At 43.6% G+C, this 21,970-nt stretch overlaps 2 protein-coding genes across 10 annotated transcripts in view; one reads left to right on the top strand and one right to left on the bottom strand.

Annotated features, from left to right (window-relative positions):
- The first annotated feature begins 442 nt into the window (after positions 1–442).
- LOC130253302 (nyctalopin-like) lies at positions 443–1,714 on the top strand. Its single transcript, XM_056491791.1, has one exon. It carries the CDS (start codon positions 443–445, stop codon positions 1,712–1,714), a length of 1,272 nt encoding a protein of 423 aa, XP_056347766.1.
- A 2,818-nt stretch (positions 1,715–4,532) lies between these two features.
- PLS3 (plastin 3) overlaps positions 4,533–21,970 on the bottom strand; it is a 49,153-nt gene continuing 31,715 nt past the window's right edge. For all 9 annotated transcript variants that reach the window (XM_056491831.1, XM_056491839.1, XM_056491833.1 and 6 more), the window contains exons 3-16: positions 18,089–18,252; positions 15,624–15,753; positions 15,051–15,183; positions 13,651–13,732; positions 12,825–12,990; positions 11,582–11,724; positions 10,196–10,291; positions 9,494–9,689; positions 8,795–8,873; positions 8,543–8,657; positions 8,290–8,423; positions 7,310–7,433; positions 6,652–6,776; positions 4,533–5,837 (exon numbers count right to left, since the gene is read on the bottom strand). In XM_056491831.1, coding sequence (XP_056347806.1) covers positions 5,705–5,837; positions 6,652–6,776; positions 7,310–7,433; positions 8,290–8,423; positions 8,543–8,657; positions 8,795–8,873; positions 9,494–9,689; positions 10,196–10,291; positions 11,582–11,724; positions 12,825–12,990; positions 13,651–13,732; positions 15,051–15,183; positions 15,624–15,753; positions 18,089–18,252 — 1,820 coding nt within the window. In that variant the 3' untranslated portion in view covers positions 4,533–5,704. The remainder of the gene's footprint in view (positions 5,838–6,651; positions 6,777–7,309; positions 7,434–8,289; positions 8,424–8,542; positions 8,658–8,794; positions 8,874–9,493; positions 9,690–10,195; positions 10,292–11,581; positions 11,725–12,824; positions 12,991–13,650; positions 13,733–15,050; positions 15,184–15,623; positions 15,754–18,088; positions 18,253–21,970) is intronic.

Genomic DNA, 21,970 nt, shown 5'->3' on the forward strand with positions numbered 1-21,970 from the left:
CTCTGCTGAAGCTCTAGCTGGAGAAAATCACTAAAATTCCTCCCAGAACAGTTTTTTTGAGCCAACTGCCAAGCAGACTCTGAGAATGGTGATAACCTGTGAGCAGGAGCCTCTCCCAGACAGGTGCCAGGGGAAGTCTGTCACCTGCTGCTGTTTGCAGAGGGCAGGAGGTGGGAAAACCCACTATCAGAGCATGATGCTGGGCTGAGAGGTCTCCCTGCCTCTCAGGGCAGTGCTTAATCAGCTCTGACGTGCCTAAACACTTAATCCCCACGGGGCTGCAGAGGGAGGAACCAGCTGATTTATTTTCACCATCAAGGCACAGTCCAACCAACCCTGCCATGCCCGTGGTTCACCTGCCCAAAAGGTACCTGTTCTTTTTCTTGCCTCCTTCTCTACTATCCAGCAGGTCTTAGATGCTGTGGCTGATGTGTGGCTGGTCATGTTCTTTCTCGTTATATTTATATTTACTTGTGCAGCAAAGGCTGGGCTGAGTCTGAATGTCTCCAATTCATGCCCAAGCATGTGCAAATGTACACCTGAAGAGACCATACTCTGCCAGAGAGCTGGACTGGAAACCCTGCCTGGAGAAATAGCAGCATCCACCATCTCTCTAAACCTCTCCAACAATTATTTGCGGACTCTCAACACCAACGCCTTCAGAAATCTGACTTTCCTTCACAGCCTCTGGCTAGATGGGAACAATCTGACTTTCCTGACCCCAGGAACTTTCCAAGCTCTCATCAGGCTGCAAGAGCTGCACCTCAGCAGGAACTCACGCCTCACCTACCTGCACGCAAACACCTTCAGAGGACTATTAAACCTCATCAGCCTGGATTTGTCCCACTGCAATATCTTCGAAATCCACCCACTTCTATTTTCACACTTGGCTTCTTTAGAAAGGCTTGATTTAGCCTCCAATAACATGAGGTATGTCCCACAAGCCTTTAGGAACCTCTCCAGCCTCTCGAGGCTGTCCCTGGAGGGCAACCACATAGAAGCCATCGGCAGAGATTCCCTGAAGGACCTGGGGACCCTGCACGATCTGAATCTCAGGAAGAATCGGATATGGATCATTCAAAATGGAGCCTTCACAAAGCTTCTCAGGTTGGGCACGTTAAATTTAGGACATAACTTCATCACTGATTTGCCTAATCAGCTTTTTGAAGGATTGATCCAGCTCAAGACCATGCACCTCGAAGCCAACAGAATCTCTGCTGTCCACTGCACCTTCAGACAGCTGCTCAACTTGAGAAACCTGTACTTGAACAACAACCAGATCTCCTCGATCTCAGACTCCGCTTTCTTACACCTGACCAAGCTGCACTTCCTGCACCTGAGCAGGAACAACCTCAGCTCCCTGCCCGCGCGGCTGTTCGCGGGCCTGGCCAGGCTGCAGCGCGTGCTGCTGTGGCACAACCCCTGGAGCTGTGACTGCAGCACGCTCTGGCTGCGGCGCTGGGCCTCGCCCAGGGCGGCCATCGAGGGGCTGGGCTGCCCCTTCCCGCGTCCCCCCAGCCCCACAGCAGCCGGGGAGCCCCAGCCCGCGGCCCTGGGGCGCTGCACGGCGCCGCTGCAGCCGGGCAGCGAGGACAAGTGCAGGGTGGCTGACACCAGCGTGGCCCCCCGGCCCCCCGGCCTGCCCGGCCTGCTCGTGCTGCTGGCACTTGCCTGCCACAGCTGGTACCATGACAGGGGATGGGGCACCATTTAGTGGTGTTTTGATTATAAATGGAGGCTACTTATTTAATTTTCTTGCAATTTGTTTATGAACAATGGTTTTCACGACAGGTGGATTTTATATGGAAATAAAGGGATTTTGTTATATAGGAATAAATTATTTCATTCATGGGCAATACTCTCATCTGAAATGCTAATATCAAACTTTAATGTAATGCTCACATTGGCAAGTTCAGGGCTGGGGCATGTGCTGGTGATGTGGGGGTGGGAAGCATGTTCCCCTCTGTCCTCCCCATTTCCCAACTGAGCACAGCAGGTGTGACCTCCCTGGGAGGGGCTGCCCTCCTGTGCCCAGCCCACACTGGGCATATCTAGAGCATGGCTGAAATAGGAATAAATTGCACGTGCTCCAGCATATCTGAGTCCTTAGAAAAGGCCCAGTCCATCAGTGTCACTGTGAGCATGTGGTACCTGCCCACAGCAGGCACATGGGGATCTCTGCTGTTAGAATGTAAGACAGGGTTGGAGGTGGGGGCAAGAACACCACCCTGTAAAACATTTTATCACTCAGCTGCTCTTCACAGCACTGAACCTCAGCTAACATGGCTCTGCACTTACCCCGGCAAAGTGGTAATTTGTCTCAGTGATGGTCTGTACAAGCTGTGTCTCCCTGCTGGCTGTCAAGGAGCTCTGCCACAGCACAGTTCCAGTCTGCCTCCCTTCAGCTGCTGGGAGACAAAGATCAGCCTTCTCCATCCTCCCAAATGGAATTTTCCATTTGTGTAGGTATATTAAAAACCCTTATCCAATGTTTACTGGGTGCTTGCAGAAGGAAGCAAAGGAATGTGTGCCAGACAGACCAGATTTGTCCCTGTCCTTAGAGGAATTATCCCAAGCTGATAAGAGGTAAGAGAGAAATGAACCCTTGTTTAGGGCTGAGAACACACAAACCAGCACAATTTGACAAGGAAACCTGCCATGGAGTGCAGAGTGCAGAGACAACCTTTGCTGTCATACCAGGGAAAGGACAAAGTGGGGCTTCACAACAGAACCACACACGCTGCACCCTTTTTATATTTGTGATTAGGTTTGTGCAAAGTATTTAACAGTCAATATAAATTTTTGCTTACATTGTTTGTGCTGTTTCACCATCCTCACTTTACTCAGCTTCACATACTTTGAGAAGCAGTGGAAAAAAACTCCAGCTGGATTTTTCCTTTCCATGCCTCTCTATCAAGCTGCAACAGAAAAAGGCAGAAGCAAAAACAGCGAGCAAAGTCCACCTCAGCAATTTCTTAAGTCCCTAAAGGATTAGATTTTTTTTTCCATTGAATAATACAAATTGATAAAAAATTTATATGGACAAGAACCTTCTTTGAGCACTGTGAGAAAACATTCCTTCCACTTTTACACCATCACCTCATTGAACAGAAACAGGAGCACAACCAAATTGCTTCCTCTGTGCTATGATAAAAAGTCATAGAAATATTTTAAAAAGTTATACACAGCATGCTCAGGGAGAACACGTGGTTACATTTTCAATCCACAAAAAATGAAACTTTCAAGGAATACAAGAGGCCAGAAAATACAGGCCCTGAGGAGGCAGTTTGAGCTTTGCAAAGACATTTGAAGGAGGACCTTAAGATTAAGGATAAGGACAACAGGCACCCATAAGGGCAGCAGCAAGTCCAACTGTTTAAAAAAAAAATCATTATGAACAAAGCTGACACTGCTAAAAAAACCTTGGAAACAAAAAGCACACAATTGAAGAAGCAAAACAAAGTATAAATACTTAAATACTTTATAATACATATATTAATGCTGAAAAGCAAAAGAGTTGAAGGAAATATCCTAAAGTTTACATCTCCTGTTGAAAATTTTAGGTGTGTTTGACAAAACAAACTATTTGAAAACTTGCTTGTTGTGTTTACTGGAGAGAAAGCACTGAGCTTGTCCTGATTCCCCTCCACTGGACCTTCAGTGTGAGGTCCACCTTGCTTGGACCCCAAACTTTTCTTTCTTAAATACATCCAACACAAAGAGATGCTTTCCCATTCTGTAATTGTCAAAGCACCCATGTCTCCCTCTTTACCCTGGTACCAGGATGCAAAAGAGGCAAGACAGGAGACAGATGCACGTGGCCACATCCAAAGTCCAAGAATTTTGACCTTAACTACACCACACCCCCAGCCAGTGCCATAAATCACCAGAAGAGTGTTTCAGTGGGATGCCTGTGACTCCACTTACTGTGCATCACTCCATCTTGAGTGAAAACATGCAATTTCCTGTGGGAAGCTTTGTTAACATACTTTTCTTGTGAAAAGAATGGTACCAGTGGAAAGTTTCCAGCCAGCTCTGCACAAGGCTTCACGCAGGGAAGCACCGGGGTGTTTGCTGGCTCTCCACACTCAGAGCAGGGAGCACTCCCTGGTGCCCCTGCAGCCCATGCCCCCACCCTGCAGCAGGCAGGGCTGCTGCTCATCTCCTCCCAGCCCCTCTTCAGCTCCCTGTCAAATTCCTCCTTTTCATCACCTGCCCTTTTTTCATCTCCTACACATAAAAAAATCAAGTCCCTTTCACTCAATTAGCCCTCATACAAACGTTAACCTCTGAAGGCACAACAGTACAGAAGCCACTGCTTCAAACAAACTTTGCTTTTAAGGGACCTTTCCCTGCTGTGCTCCCAGCAGCACCAACCCCTCAACAAGCTCTGAAGGACCAGTACCTATTGTGAGATTTACATCAGGCCATTAGAGATGAAGAAAGATTGTGTGTGGCACTGCAGCCCAGAGCCCCAGCTGCAACTGAACACAGGCTGCCAAGCAGGGTCAGTGCAAATAAGGAGAGAAGCATGTATTTAAATGTTTTTATTTCAACTAATGCTTTGCCACCATATTACATCACTTTGAATAGCTTGGAATAGCAATATGATCTCAAAATATAGCAAACAGCTTGCCAAAGCAAGAGAATATTAAATCCTATGGATACAGCATCTTCCTTCTTTGGCGACAATGCTTCCTTCCATTTATCTGTAAAAATAATTTTATATTCCAGCACATTTGCTGTTCACTTTATTGAACCCTGCTGTTTATACCATTTGCCTCTTCCCTGCACAAAACCTCTCCACAATGTAGTATGGTTTTGTATCTAACAGCATTTTAAATAAAAAAGTTATAGTTTTCATGCAGATTTTTGTAAAAATTATTTTCTAGGTGCACAGAACTGAACCAAGATGCATACAAAAATGCATTCACTTCCACTCTCAGGTGTAACCATGCCATCAGCAACATGATCATATGTTACTGCAAGAGGTCCAAGGATGGTGGTATTATCATATGTAGTATAACCTTAAAAACAAACAAACAAAAAAACCCCTTTTTATAAGCAGCAAGAGAAAAAACTGCCATGCTTTATTTGTAAAGTAATCAAAATAGTTAGATGTACAAAAAAGCACCATGTACAAAGAATACCAGAGGAAGTACATCTTCCTAATTACACATTTCTCATTTAGCATTGTGAGCTGGCCTGCAGGTCCCAACTTGTACTGTAGCTTTATTTGCAAAATTAAGGATGTGGTCAAACCTAAAATGTGCTTGGACTGTATTATAGAAATTAAAGTGGACTGCAGATAGAAATTAGATTTGTTTCCATTACAACTCATACCAACCACCTTATAGCCCTCAAGGGTAAAACACCACACGTCAAGTATCTGAAATAATGGAGTGAAAACAGCTCCAGAGCAATATTGCAAGATGCAGGTCTGCTATGAATGCATTTCTGTGAGCTCTTGATAAGTCAAACTTTCCTTTGGGAAAAGAGCATGTCTGTTGGTTAAAACTCCTCCCCCTGAGAATTTTGATAAATTTGTCTTGCAAAGCAAAACAAAGTCCTTTGAACTTCAACAGTTCCAAGGCCAACAGCATTTCAACATGGTCACAGCTGATCTGCTACTCATGCACCCAGGGTGGCAGGTTGGGTTTTTGTTGCATTTTGGTTTTTTTTTTCTTTATGTGGATCATCCCTTTTATACTCGCTTCATTCCTCTGCCCATCAAGCAGGCAAACACGGTCATGACCATCTTTGGCTTCACCTCCACGAGATCTTCTGGAAGAGCATAAACTCTGGCACCAATTCTTCTTGCCATGGACACAGCATACCTATTCACCAAGGAAAGATGAGGTGGTCAGCACTGAGACTGCTACCAGTAAATGACAACTCAAATCCTGCCCCATCCAACACAATTTCACCTATTCGTAATTGAGATTCAAGATGTGGAACAGTTTAATCACACCACATCCTTTTGTTTTACAAGTTTTTCTCATCTTTTGCCATTTTCCTCTTCCACAGTAAAGCGTTTTTAATGTGCAAATTGACCTTTGAATGTCAAGTTTACTTTACCAACAGTTTAAAAATAATCTTAATTAATATTTGTTAGGGCTAATAGCATATATAATGAAGGATTAATCATGTAACACTTCCTTTTCTGTTTGCTCCTTATGAATAACAAAGTGAGACTATCATCTGCCAGAAACTTTACCGTCATTCTGCCATTGCAGAACAGTCACAGAACACACATTTCAAAGGCATGTTTTAATAGGCATACTTTAAACTTGACAATCTGTGATGATTCAACAAGACATTAAGACATACAAGGGTTCAATTTCAAAACGCTGAGCCACCAGCTGAGCACTTCAAATATCTGAACAAAGAGGTGAGAAATAGAGTATCACTGGTAAGAGCTGCTGGAGCTGCTCTGAATTTCTCTCAGCAAGGCAGAGTTCAGCCAACTGCTCCCTCCAGTGTCACAGGCAAGGAAAGCAACTCCATTTCAGTAAGTGCTGCCTGTGTGAAAAGTGCTAAGAGACTGAAAACCACAGCAATAAAGTGTGGTCAAAACACCTGCAGCTTGAAGCCAGCACATTGAGTGTGAACCCTTTCAATGCAAAACAGCTTTTGAGAGAGCAAACTTACTTAGCATTATTGTGTTTGTCATCCTCAGATAGCTGACCAGTCTTTACTAGGTCATAGTTGATACAACCAGGCTGGATGGCATCAATTAAATCCACAACTGCCAAGCTCGTGCTGATAGTCTTGTCCTAGGGAACACAGGGACAGAGAAGTGAAGATGAGTGTCCAATCTTAAAGCATAATTCTCACCTCAATTCAGCAGCAAAGTTTTAAATGAGCCTTTTCAAAGCAGCAGTGACTATTCCCAGGTGGACCAGAGGGAAAACCAAGCTGCTGCCTCACCTTTGGTGACAATACTATTACTCCAATTTGCTGCAAGTGCTCTGAAAATCCAAAGTAGTAATCATTGTGCAGCTCTGCCCTGCTGAACAATGCTCACCTACAAATGCACACCAGCTCCAGCCCCTTTGCTTTCCAGCATCTCAACTCCCCTCTCTGCCCCAGATCCTGACCACCCTCCCTCCCTCCTCTGCCACTATTCCCCACTATGGGCAGTCCTAAACAGCCTCTTATCTTGTAGCTTGAAGCCACTCTGTTACCAGCACAGACTGAATCCTATTCTGTTTAAATTCCTTTCTAAGATGCCCCTGCTGTTCCTCCACCTGAGGAAAAAAAATTTTGGGCACTCGTCTCCTTTTGTAGGCAAGAAGGGAACCTGCACCTTGAAGTTCTGGATGGAGGTGGACTTGCCAGCTTCTTTCAGGGTCTGGTTTACCCAGCTGACTATAATGTCATCGTTGGCTTTCTGACCATCACCCAGGTCCTCGAGGACATTCAGTGTGTACCTGAGAACCAGAAAGAGAACAAGATTAGGCACAGAGCCAGGACAAAGCCATGCAGCCAGGATGCAACATGAGCCACAGCAGCTTGGAAAGTCCTTACATAGTCTCAGGGTTTGGGTTTTTTTTTTTTTTAACTCCTTTAGCAAAAAGAAACAACCATGTATCTTATCTGAAGTGTGATTTCTGCTAAAACATTTAGTCTAACATTTTGTGTCCTTTAATAGGAGCTCACAAAATTGCCTGGGCTCAGGACACTTGTTAAACTGTTTGATCATTAAGCATTTGCTCCATAGGGTAACACATTACCTAAAAGGTGTGGATTACCTCAGGAGTTGGCATTCAGACCTCTAATGTCAAATTAGGAGCTACCACACACCTTTTTTCCAGACATATACTTGCATAATCTTACAATTCTTCAGAACTGGGTAACAGGATGATCAACTTTATCTGTTATTAAGTTTCTTCTTTCCCCCCTTTCCAACACAAAAAAAGAGGGCTATGAAGCAGCTCCAGCATGTTTCCCTCTCAATTTCCAATTAAAAATCACCATAAAAGTTATGTAATACTCCTGCTCAGGGTTTCTACTTGTGGACCAGACTTGAGCAGGTGAAAGAGAAGTGATCTTTATCACAGGATGACCACAGGTCCACCAACAGCCTGTCCAGAGGTGTCTGCTCCAGCCTCTCATGTGCAGGCCTATCACAGCTTTGTCCAGGTATGTCTCAGACACCCCACAAAGGACAGAGTTTTTACAATCATTCTAGGTGACCCGTTCCAGGTGCTACAACGTTCTTACGGAAAAAACTTCCCAAATTCTGTACTCCATTCACAAGTTTCAAGTGTTTGAGAGGGGTCCTACCTTCTCATCAACTGCCAGACCAAGGCCAGTGTCAGTGTTGGGTTTCCATCATTCAGGTCTTGCCCTCCGATGCCAACCAGGGAGAATTTAGCTGGATGCTTTCCCAAGTCTACAGCATAGTTACAGTTTTCCAGCTACACAGGGCAAGAGTTTAAACAGAAAAATCACTCACAAACACACTCACTTGACTGGAAGCCTTAAACAGGAATTTCTGGTGTCCATGACTTCCTTAAAAGTCTTTTGACATGTTTACCTTTTTCATATTTGCTCCAAGTTTGGGGTACGGAGGCTTGTTAACCTTATTCCAGTCAACAGGAACTTTGATCTTTTCATATAATTGTAGTATTACCAGTGCATCTTGGAGATCACTACAGTGGAAAACATGGATTAAGTCTAATCTCTTTGTCACATCATGAATAATTACTATTCTTTACAGGTGGTTGCAACTTCAACAACAACCCTAAGAAGAAAAAAAAGCAGGGTGTCCCAAGAGCCCAAAGCTTACCCATAGAGGTGATTTACATGGGGGTTCACACCAAGGGAGTTCATCCAGTTGCGGAAGGTCCGTTCCTCACGCGTCTCTCCTACAGGATGGAAACAGGTTCACTGCAAACCCTGCAAGTTCAGAGCTGAGCAGGGATTTCCACCTAGCAAGGCAGGGAGCTTTGAGCAGCAGAGCTCACCAAGAGGTTTTGAGCATGGAAGGAATTTTTTTTTCTACTATAATTTTTTTCAAAGGAAGAGGGTGACCCTGCTGTCTAGTCTTGGACATCATTTTGATTTCCTCAGGCCTCAGAAGAGCCTTTTGCACTTTCTGCGAGAAAAGGAGCAGAAAGGTCTTTCACATGGGTGTTAGCTAACTGCTGTCACAGCCCAGTTGTGCCAATAATTAGTGCTCCCATGAACATCTCACTGCATTTCTGAGGTTTTCTTGCCCATCACAGGAAATGGCAAAACCAAATTCCCCAGCAATGGCGAGTGATGGGCAATGTGCCTGCACACAGGCTCCACAACAGAGTCAGAACATGGTGCCAAGTGCCCTTCTTATCTGCCCCAAATGAGTAAACAACCACTGCAGCACTGAAGCCTCAAATCATGGGTGTTACTTCAAGGGAGCTACCTCTGCAGGGCACAGCCTCCAGTGACACAACTGTTTACTTCAGATAATCCCCCGCGCTAATTTTGTGACTGATAGGACCATCACCTTCCAAAAGGGTCCAGTCAATGTCCTGGTTTTCAGGCTTGGTAAGTGCTGGGTACTTGTTGAACAGGTTGGCAACGAAGGCCAGGTTCAGTTTGGGGTTGCCACTGACCACGTCAGCCGGAGTGACGAACTGCCGGCAGCCGAGCCGATCCGCCTGCTGCAGCATGTACTCTGCCCGCCTCAGGTCGTCCTTCTCCTGCAGGGATCAATGCACAGCAGCTGTCATGGAGCACACTGGGCCACAAAGCACATGGGAACCTCCTCACCACACCTGCAGCAATGCCCAGATTTGGACACCAAGTCCACATTTGGCATCAGTCACTAACTGAGCGAAGGGATGGGGCACACACACCAACCCCTGCTGCTGTGCCACTGTCAGGGCTTGTCTTGCTATTCTTCTTAGCATGGTGCTTTCCAAGCTCTCATGCTGTCAAGCTTTAATGCTTTTGGAACTTGGTGGTTCAAATGCAGCAAGCCCACAAAGGATTTCTCAATCATCTCTGCTAATTGGAGGGTAGTGACCAGGCTGGCAGCAAGCACTCATTGAGCACAAACCTGAGGTGTGCACATGGCCACTGACACTGACACATGACCACACTCTAGAAATTAAGATACCAGGTTACCCAGATGTCATGGGGCAATGATAGGGTACAGGTAGCTCAGGATTCTACAGGATGAGGACACAACAGCCTGAATACTTACATTGAAACCTGACATGTTAATATCAATCTGAGGCTCTCCTTCTTTCTGCCCTTTGGGTGCAATTTGATTGAGGAGGTGGAAATAGGCTCTGGAATCCTGAAATGAATACACCATAACAATTCATTTCAAGCTCATTTTTAACAAGTCACCGTGCATAACTGGCTTATGTACCTTTACTGAATTGCCAAAATCTGTAAGCTTAAAAGAGAGCACAATGGTAGAAATCCAGGCAGCAGGAAAGGAAACAAAGGGAAAAGGTTAGAAATATTTAAGATGACAATTATTCTGTTTGACTGTTTGCTACAAGCCCTGGTGTCACAGCCACATCTGCAGTGGCTGGAGGAGACAATGACCCCATGCTGCTCACACTCATGGCCCCCAAGGCAGCCATTCCTACTGCCACAACAATGATGAAAACAGCTCAGTGAAGACAAATTCCAAGCAAAAGCTGATTAAAAGATGTCTGAATGTTTTCTTTTGTGCCTGCACATTAGCTAGAACAGCTTAGAGGAGGGAGGCCAGTGATGGTCACAAACCAGGAGGAGCCAATAGCTGTAGTGATTATTTATCAGCTACCTGTTCTTTTAGTCCTCAGCACTAAGGAGGACCTCAGCACATCATGGCAGCCTAGGGGATGCACTAGAGAAGCCAACAGCTGTCAGCAAAACTATTGGTAATTTTGAAGTTAGAAATAAGAGTGACCATGCACACAAGAGATGAGATCTGTGCTCCCCATACACCTCAATTATTGTTGGTTTTTTTTTTTTTCCTCTTTCTCAAACTTCTTTCTCCTACTTGAAACTGCTGGCCATGTGAATAAGCTCCAGAAAACTGCTGAGACCAGTGTCCAGATGACCCACACTAACCCAGAGTCACCATCCTCCATTTCTCACCAGTGCCCTCATTCACATGCAAAAATCAGATTTAAGAGTCCCCATTCCTACTAAACCCAATGTAAAGAATAAGAGGTCTTGCTTCCATTCCTCTCTCCAGCCCACAACATTTTAGATGAAATGCCATCACTTGCCTTGAGTATGAAGAAGTCTCACTCTCCAGTAAGCATTTTCCCCTGTTATGTCCATTAAAATATGGATTAAGGACATTTGAAAACATACAAGTAATGTCAGGTTTGTAGCTGATTAAAACACACAACAGCAGCATTGGAGGAAACAGACAGTCCAACACTGGGCTCATCTCATGGCAAGAGAGAATAGCACTGCAGGACCTCAAATATAACATCCAAAACCTTCCTGGTAAGACCACTTGGTATATTAGGGTCAAGAAAGATCCTCCCTGGGGATGAAAGGCTCATTTACACATGCAAACACATCCCTGTCCAGCTCCCAGTCTTTTCCCAGGCACTGCAAATCAGGAGAGCTTTGGTACCTTGATATCTGAGCTGAAGTTACTGATTTTGTGCCAGCCTGCGTTTTCCAGGTGGTAGTTGGCCCATCTTAGGAGCAGCTCTTCTGGGGATAACTTCATAAGGTCCTCCAGATTTTCACCATCACGAAGTAAGGCAGCAAGTGCTACAAGAAAAAAGATTGTGAGGGAAGAGTCAAAACTGCCTGCCAGAATTCAAGCTGCAGCAAGATTTCAGGGGGGTACAACAACAACTACTCATTATGTCAAAATATTCTGGGTATTAGCAGAATATTCCTGAATTGGTTGTTACACAGAGAAGAGTATAAATTATCTAGAAAAATGTGTAAAAAAATACTTTCCCTTTTCTTGAATAACAAAATTCTCTGGACTTTATGTGCAGTCTTTTAAGCTGATGGCGGGAAGCTAAATGCAAATGCACTTCTATCTCAATGAAAAATGCTTCCAAGCAGTTTCATAAGCACTGTTAAAAAAACCCAGAGGAGCCAAGATAAGCACCCTTTCAGCTGGCCAGTGCTTCCTTTGCCATGAATTTTCAATCTAAGCCAAACAATGTCAACACTTCATGATATTATGAAGCTTAAATAGAGGACACTGAAGCCCCTCCATACATCTGGATGCTCTGACAGCATATGCATGAATATCAGAGCTCTTCAGATTATTTGAAAAGTTTAAATTTTGGAGGCTGTCATGCAAGACTGAGTGAGCACAAGGAGAGAACTGCAGCATTAGTCTCTCACCACCAAGGACAAAGCAAGACCTGGAGCTGCACCACTGACAGTGGCAAGGAAGATTTTAGAACCAAATAACTACCTCAGAGCTGAAGTCCCCCTTTTTAAAAATTTTTTGAGAAAGATATGCAGTTGTCTATAATCCTAAAAGGATCCAAGCAGCTTCTGCCACACCCCAACACTGTTAGGAACCTGCAGCTGGAGCAGCCTAGAGCATCACACCAAGCAATGTGCTCATTCACTGCCAGGCTCAAGCCAAGCTGCACCTTGATTTACAGGCTGGTGTTCAGCCAGTTCTCCAAGGCTGATACACATCACCAGGATGGCACAACCCACCTGCATCAGCCTGCTGCACAGCTACAACCAGGCTGGAGAGCATTCAGCTTGGCACATGCCCTGATGATCCTTCCTCCAGCAGAGAGGAGGGAGGGAAGAGGCAGTGGCAGGGCTGGGGCTGACAGCACAAGCCATGCTGTGTTCATGCTGCAGAAGAAATCACCCAGAATTTAATTTACCTTCATTCCTGCTGAGCTCGATGTCAGCGAACAAGCCGATCTTGATGATCTGCCAGAGCAGCCCAAGCACCAGGTGGGGCTTCCCTTCCCTCAAGTCCTCTGCACCAATATTGACAACATGACAGCCAATGGCAGATGCAGAGTTCAAGGCCAGGTTCAGGTTCTCCTGCAAACAGCAAAGCCCAGTCAGACACAGTCCAGGGAGATGCTGCTTTGCCTTTCATCCAGCACCAGCACAGTGGAGGCTTCCCCCTTGTCCTTGCTCCAACAGCAGCAGCTCAGAGGAAACACTCCTGGTCACTCTCCAGCTAAAGTTTTAAGGGAGCTGTGGTGGCAGCAGGCTGAATCAATAAGAACTGAACTAGGCACCAGGGTTTAATTTCAGCCTCTGGTATTTAGTTTCAGCCTCTGAGTTAGTTGCATCTAGTGGCATCAACAAGAATAAGGCTAGAGAAGTGCTAATTTACACACAAACACACACAGAGGCATCCTCACAAAAACAACCTGCCCTAGTATGAAATGATTTACAGCCAACACCAATAACCACACTGTTTTAAAAAGGCAGTGCTGTACATAATCACCACAGCAATATCACGTGTGCACATTTCAGCCACTTTACCCATTTTGTCATTAATTCAGCATTTTGAACCATGCCCACAGAACTGTCAATTATGCATGGTACAAAACTGCATTTAATAATTAAACAGAAGCTATAAAACCTGCTCCTTTCCAACATTCCACAATAATGCCTTGAGCTACCATGCTACATTCATTAATCCTATCTTAATATGAATTTCAGAAAATAAAATACAGAAATGCTTTATACCTGAATTATGAATGGTGTGAGTTTCTTCTTATTAATTGCTCTTTCATCAATTGTGTCAGGAACAGAAAGATTGATCATTTTGCTGTTAGGAAGAAAACCAATGATATTTGAACAACATTTAGAATTTAATCTGAACAAAACTCAATGCACTGTGACAATACTCACCACAGCACATTTCCTTTAGCCTGCTTGTTTTTGTGTAATTTTTTTCATAAAAATTAAGATTGCATAAATCAGAAGTTAATATTTACATTATCAAGAATGTATTTGTAACTAATAGCTAAGCCTGAAACTTTAAACATGTTCCCAGCCACTACTGATCTCAGCTGCTGGAGCAAGAAAAGCACATGAATTATTCACAGTGCAGTCCCTGAACTAGTGAAGACTCACTTGCTCTGCTGACATCCACTGCACATTCTAGTAAGACAACAAACTTCCTCCTATTGTAAAGGATTACTACTGCTGGCAAGAAAACCTGCCCCAAAAAAGAACAAACACTTGGAGAGCTCAGTGGAGAGCATGTGAGCACAATGAAATTTTAATCCACACAAAATACAGCAAATTTAAACTTTATACTATGAACTACTTCCAACTCAGTTCAGTCTTTGCCTAAAGCCATGAATTACTTGAAACTTGGGAAATAAATAAACTAAAAATATGTATCATGAGCTAAAGTTTAAAAATAAAAGAAATTAAAGGTAACTCACTTAAACCTACTTTGTGTATTGATACAGTTACTGAAATTCCAGGTTGATCTAGTTCTCCACTGGATCTCCACTTAATTCACTTACAATAAAACAAATGAACCTAACCCATAATCTCAACAAAAACCTCACACACAGAAGGTCGCTGGTATTTAGCAGCCCTGGATGCCTTCTGTTCTCAGAATGCAACTGAATAAGTCACCTAACTTACTTAGTGCAGTTACTAAAAAGAATAAGAAGATCCCCAGAAAATCCATTTTTGGGTTAATGCATAATAAGGTCACTAACATTCCCAGAGAGGACACTGCCTGCCTAAACATCCAAGAGAATGGTCTATTTATCACATGTGCCCCGCTCAAGCTACCCAGCACCAGGCTGAGTTTGCACCAGGACAGCTCCTGCTCCCACAAAGCACTCCCTGCCCCCCCTCAGCAAACTCTGTCTCAAGCCCAAACAAAAGCACTGGATGAAAATATCAGCTGGCACCAAAGCTGAGGCATCACAATGGCAATGAAAGCCTGAGAGACTGAGCTTTTTTTTTATATGTGCAAAACGTTGTGCACACACACCAGTCACAAAACCAGCCTAGAAAGGGATGAAAATTCCCCCTAACCACAGTTTGGGAAAGTTATTTTGCTGATTCTTGACTTTTTTGCTTGGTTATTTTTTTTACATTCAGGAGCCATCATGACTTACCATAGCACAATCCCATCTCCCACAGCTTTGAACAGGTCATCTGTGTTTGGGTTCATTGGAATAACGTGTTTACAGTCGATATCATTTTCCAGGGCTTTGTTTATCCAGTTTACAAAGGCATATTTCTCTTCCTCTAAGATAACCAATGGTAAATTTAATACAGGTTTTTTCATAACAAAGATTTTCCCAAAAGAAGCAGAGTACAGTAGCCCAGGAAAATAACAGCCCCACTCTCATTACCACACATTTGACTAGTCACACAAAGTTTAAAGGAAGAAGACTCTCACAACTATCAGAATATTCCTATTATTTACTTGTTACTTAATTTTATCATACTCAAGTGTGGCACAAGGACTTCATCAGCAAGCACAGTTAACAAAGCAAATAAGAACACATTTAACCCATACACTACAAAATTTGCAGCATATAAATTCTGTCCTGCCTTCACCCTGACCTGAGCTCACTCAGCTCTCAGAGCACTAGAGCACAGCACATAGCACAGTGGTAGATATGGGCTGGTTTTGGCACAGGACCTCCAAAAACCCAAGAGAAGAGAGGGAAGCAGAGTGGTACCTGAGTAGGAGTGCTGGGTGCCCTCGCTGGAGAGCTCTGAGGTGCCCCCAATGGCACAGATCCCTTCCTTCCTGTTAATGGCTCTGCGGAATGTTTTAGCGATGTCGCTGCTTTTCACCTCCTGGAAAATCTACAATTTAAAGTCATCCATTAGACAAGAAAAAATTGTCTTCATAAAACAAAAAGGATCACAGAAAGAGCTATTTCTTCTCAGCTTTAAAGCAAACTTCACAGTAAAATCAGCAAGTGTGAAGGGCCCAGCAAGGGTGTAGTGATATTAAATCTGACATGGACATGGGGCAGTCATCCCAGTTTTTGCACCCCACACTGCAAGTGCCTATTGAAACAGAGCATAAGGCATGAAGTACCTTGCATATTTACCTTTACAAGTAGATTTCAAGATACCACAGGAAAAACCCATGAAACCTTTGCAGTCTGAGCACAGGTAATACATGCAGCAGGACCTGCAGGGCCAAACTTGAGAAAGCTGTGGTGCAATTCTAACCTTTCTGTGTAAGCCAGATGCTTGTGAGACTGTGACTTTAGTTTACACAAAAGACTTTGTCCACAACCCAAAAAACAATTCACTTTAAGCATATAACAGTCAAATCTGAAATAAAGTGTAACAATGAGTGCTCCAGGTAAAGATTCCCAATTCCTCAACAGCAGGTTTCAGCTAACTGGCAAAACACCCTCTTGCTGGAGGGCAGAAGAGATGCTTTAGCACAGGAAAACTGCACATGCCATTTGCACAGGTTGGATGCCACTGTTAGTGGCCTCAAGGTCATACTGAACTGAGCAGCTATTAGTAAAAAACACATTCAGTGGCTGCAAAACCTACTGTAGCTCCCTCAAAACTGAACTAAGTTAGTTTCAACCAAGCTGAAAATACAAATGAAATGTGTAAAGGTTTTCTAAACACTTCCCAGAAAAAGACAATGAAACAGCACTGTACATCAGGACAAGATGTTTCTGCTAAAAGGAGAGGACACCAGGCTGCAGAGGTGTCACTCCAGGGCCTGGCTGCTGGTTGTCACACTCTACCTTCCCTGCCCCTTAAACACAGGGAAGGTTGTAATTCAAGATGATGATACAGTGCAGTTAAATCATCTCCTGATGGAATGCAGAGGTTGATCAGGTAAAGCTGACTGAAGATCTGAGAGCCCAAAAGTTGGAGGATTTCTGGTCGGTTGGCTTTAACCACAAGGATTTTGTTTCAGATCTATTTAAAATTTCCTGCATTAACTACTGGTATTGCACATCTTCTTGAGAATATGTGCTCTAATGCTGAGGTACCACTAAGTCACTTGGAACCAATGTAAAGTCAGCTCATGTCATTCTTTGTATCATACACTCCAGCAAAAATGCTCAGTTAGAAAACAGCAAGAGTTCAGTTTGTACAAATCATACTGCTAAGCATTGCTGCTAATGTGCACCTCAGCCACCCTAAGACATTTTGTCTTTACTCAATCTTTGGTACCTTTCAAATGCAACAGAAGAGATTTATTTCTTCCTTCCTAGTGCAAAGTTAAGAGTTATGGACCAGCTCAAACCAACAGCTGAAACATGCACCCAGCATGCAAGTGTTTACAAACTGCAAACTCCAACTTACTAGTTGACTCCGAACTCAAAAAGTTCAGAGGGTCTGAAAACAATTAAGGAACAGAAAGTGAAGACAAATTAAGAAATATTAAAAAAACAAATTGACATGAAAACAGCTCCTTCAATGCACTGCACATATTTTAATTACTCCTTCAGCATTCAGTCATCAGAACATCAAAAGGATGAAGAATGTACATTGAACCATTATCTCAGAAATCTTGCGCTTTTGTAAAAATAAATAAATTTTTTTAATTCTGGCCTATTTCTATTGAAAAAGACTGATCCTTAAACTTGTCCTATCACCTTACTCTTGTTCTTCCCTTTCAAGGCAAGAGATCTGAATTTTCCTAGATCAGCATCTAACACAAATCTAAATGTGTTTTGAAATGCCATTTCAATTCTCCATCAAATACTTGTAGTCCCATTAAACAGAGAAACAAGCACTCATCTGTGTGCTCAAAAAAACTTAGTAGCTTCCAGTAAATACTCTAAGCTTGGATCATTACAAGTCTTTTTTCTAGTTGCCACCTAATGTTGAAACAGTATTTTGGCCTCCAATGAAGCTATCATATATGAAAACCACATGGATTCTTTTTGCTTGGTTGGTTTTGGTTCAAAACCCAACCAGTATTTCTCCTCTGTCCAAATCTAAAGGCTGTCAATAACAGCACAACAGAATGATCATATACAGATACCTGTACAAAGAACTGATGGCTAGTCCTCAGAATTGATCAGTTTGTCAAAAGAAAACTATGATTAGGGTTAAATGGCTGAGAACTCAGGTTTAACCTCTTCTACAGTCTCCCTTAGCTTTGTCTAAAAGGGGTCCCCCAGGCTGCTGGCAATTCAGAAACATCACTTACATAGACAAACTCTTCAAAACTGATCTTCCCATCTTTATTCTTGTCGCCATCGATCATGAGCTTCTGGATGATCTCTCTCACTTTGTACCCAGGGAGAGGCAGGCTGGCCTCCTTGAACAGCTCATGCAACTCGTAGTCACAGATGAACCCGTTGCTGTTGAGGTCTGAGGAAGAGAAGAGGCAGCAGAAGGTTTTAGAAATGTGCCTGTAGCTGACAGAACTGATCCCCAACAGAGGGGCAAAAACGTGATCCCCCATCCACGAGTTTTATGGAGAGCAACCTGCACACTGGGGACCTGCTGAACCCATGCAGGGCATGGGCACACAGCAGGATGGCCACACCAAAAATACCAAGGAGTACATTGTTCAAAGGCACACAGTAAATACACACAGCACATCCTCAGAGTGTCCCAGCACGAGCCATGGGAACCCTCCAGCTCTGGCAACAGCAGCGCTGAAGCAGGACTGACCACAATGACTCTGGGCACACGTGACAATCCTGGTGTTAAAGTTTCACAACAGAACATCTGCATTTTCATCAACAATCTCCAGAATGTCTCCTTTTATGTCTAAATACCACAGCCCTTGCATGTTAAAAATACAGGGTAATGAAACACAGCACCTCTTATTTTCTGAACTCAGAACACCAAGTCAGCTCTGCAGTTGCATTTCTGTCATGTTGTCAATGATGTTCTCCATTTAACACTGACAGCAAATTGCAACCAGGTATTTCATTGCTGCCCAAGAATGCTCTGCAAGGACATTTGCTTTCACTGGGTATCACCAAGCCACAGCAGCACCATGTGTTTAGTGAAATAGTGTCTACTATCTCTAGTGCCTACTAGACTGAGAGGAAGAAAACAAGAAATCTAGTGTCACCTGGAGCTTTGCACATAACAGATCCCAACCTCTGTGGGGACATCATCACATCTACTGACCACACATGGCAAATCCAGCAGCCCCAGACTTTCTTCAGGCAAGTGAGATTTTCCTGCCACTATGGACAGGCAGGGGTTGGGTGCCTCCTTCCCCAAGCTAACCAGGGCTGCCCACAGCAGAACTGGCATCCAGATTTCAGCACAATTGGGTCCACAAGGAGACAGAGCATTTGAAGAAGTTGTACAGCCCAGATTCATAGCTCAAGACATAAGCATGACCCATCTTTGGAGAGGCAGACACTCAGGGCATGTTGCACTGTTACTAGTTCAGTAATAGGATGCTAAAATGCCTTTGCTGTAGGCAAGTGCTACAGACAGCCCAGGGAAATTAATTTCGTGTCTGAAGAGCTACACCAGCCCCAAAACTTGGTTTTCTTCAAAGTGGAATCTCACCATAGCCACTGGGGTCAGTATTTATGCTTAAAGGGAGATACCTTCAAGAATAAAGAAAACAATCAGGATAGCTGTAAGGTTCAGGGTTGTTTTTTCTAACCAAATTGTGGAGGTCAATTTACTTTTAATGAGGATTCTGTGATTTTAGGTTTTGTTCCACAGCAATGTTCCAGCAAGCAGCACATTTGCACCACCACTCCAACTTCCTCATTTTCCAGATCCATATGGGAATAGGGGATTTTTAAATTGTTTTTATCAGTTAGCAAGAAAGTGAAACTTTGCCCAGTGGCAAATGTCCAAAGTAACAAGAGCAAACCTGTACTCCCTCCTACACCCTAGTCTCTGTGTCTCAGACTAAGGAAGAACATCAGTTCCAGTGGATTAATAAATATATTAAACTACTTCATGAAAAGTCAGTGTTTACAATAGTGCTGAGGAAATAAACTGGTTTGGGGCAATGACTAATGATATCAATAGGCTGCTGTCTGGCCCTCAATTTTAGAATTTTATTCTGAAATAATACAAGCTTACAAAGGCAAGATTTATTAACAGTCCAGCCTGAGATGTCATGAGCAAACTATTTCCCCTCTAGATAAATCACAGCTTCTTCTATTACAGTATTTTTATTACTGAATCTAACTTTACAATATGCATCTTTTCCCCTCCTTACAGCCAATTAGGAAAGCAAGACAAGAAGGGATTTCCTAATCTCCAGGGCCTATGAACCTAAACCAAAACTTTGCTTGCACCCTCAGCCTGCAGACAACTCCCTTGTTTTCGCCTGTGCCTGACTGAACCAGCCACAATCCATCAGCATGCTGCCAAATTAAGCAGGTAAATCCAAAAACATCTGTTCATCACTTCTTCCAATCAATCCACCACCTAAGTCTTGCATCTATCCAAATGTTAGAGTAGATGTAAGTAGCAGGCAAAGGACAGAGAAAAATAAGATTTCAAAATATATATTGTATCCTTAATGGGATCCAATTTTGATCCAGATTTGGTAAAGGTTTTCCTCTTGATGTGTCTAGGTTAAGCATACAGAAGTGTTTCTGATTCAGGCTTGCATGAGCTATGTCTGAGCCTATTCAGTTGTAAAAAGGATAAAACCTGATATGGATTTAATGAGGCAGAAGCCTCCTAGGTGAGACATCAGGAAACTGAGCTCCAAAGTCTCCAACTCCAATAAGGGACACACAGATAGAAGGATGCTGAAACCTTGGTGCTACACATGAAAGGGGGTAGGTATGAGGAATTTACTCCAAGCTGGGTCAACATCTGCCCAGTTTGATGGTTTAATTCACTCCTGCAATCAGCATCTCCCCAGTCCTCCAGGTGGGCTTAGTTTACTTTGTTCACTTAAAAAAAAAAAATTGGAACTCTGCCACACAAAGAGCCATCTGAAATACACACTCCCATGGGAGCTCACATAGGTCAGGAGCATGGCACAAAGAAATATTCTGCCCATCAGAGAAGGCTGCATTAGGCTCAGACAAATAGTACAAAATCAAGTGTGATGGACACACCTCAATTTACTCAAAACCTTTGATTCTCAGGACTTAGGACCTAACCTCTGGCAACTCTTAAAAATATCCCAAATACCCATGTGTAAAAGTTACTCTTCCATAGTATTCTGGGAAAAAGATTAATCTCAGATTTACTTGACAGAGTAGAAGGGCATCTATGTGCCAGACACTTGGAAATGGGAATTACAAGTAAATCAGGTCTGTTAGTTTAACTAAGACCACACACACCAAGTTACTAGTTTTGCACTGAAGATGCTCTCATTTCAAGTTTTAGCTTCTTGGCCACAGAAGGGCAGATCTGAGTGTTAAAGCCTGCTGGTTTTACTATAAAGTGGTGCTGGCCTGTGGTTCTGACTTGGTAGCAGAGTCAACTAGTGATTGACTGTAAGATGGAAAATGGATCTGTTCTTAACTTGTCAACAAGCCTGAGATGACAAATAGGCCTGAGACCCCTATCCCACAGGGCAGATGCTTACCTTCCTACTGCCTCTGTTCCCCTTCTGGCATCAAATGTACAAAGAAGCAGCATTTAAAAAACAAAATACTCCACCTTTGCAGTTCCAGCCAGCTCCAAAACTATTTCCAGCATCACTGCAGGCCCACCATATGGTGCCTTGCTGGATGTCCTGCAACAGGCCCTGACTTCAGACAGAACTCTAACAAAATCTGAGATGGTATTCAGCAGCTGAAGAGGCTGTCAAAATAGAAGCTATCCCAAATGAAATCGTTCGGCGGCCTGCCCAGAATTACTAATGGAAGAAAGCAAAATTGTTTTAACAGACAAGCTACAGCCTGGACTCATTATAGCCTGCCTGATGGAAAGGAAACTACAGCACATCTGAAGTTTCCTATTTCTCCTGAAAGATGCATGCAGCCAGCAGCTGAACCTGGGGAAGGTCACGGCAGCGCGGCTCCGGCTCTGCCATGCGCAGGTGGCGCAGCAAAGCCGCAGAGAATCCCAAAAGCTGCTTCCAGCTCTGGCTCAGCTTCCTCCCGAGGACAAGTACTTAAAATAGCTTAAATAA

This window comes from Oenanthe melanoleuca, chromosome 4A (genome assembly GCF_029582105.1).
Source record: "Oenanthe melanoleuca isolate GR-GAL-2019-014 chromosome 4A, OMel1.0, whole genome shotgun sequence".
In the NCBI taxonomy this organism is placed as follows: domain Eukaryota; kingdom Metazoa; phylum Chordata; class Aves; order Passeriformes; family Muscicapidae; genus Oenanthe; species Oenanthe melanoleuca.

Coding starts and splice junctions, on each gene's coding strand:
- LOC130253302 (XM_056491791.1), top strand. CDS start 443: ATGTTCTTTCTCGTTATATTTATATTTACTTGTGCAGCAAAGGCTGGG.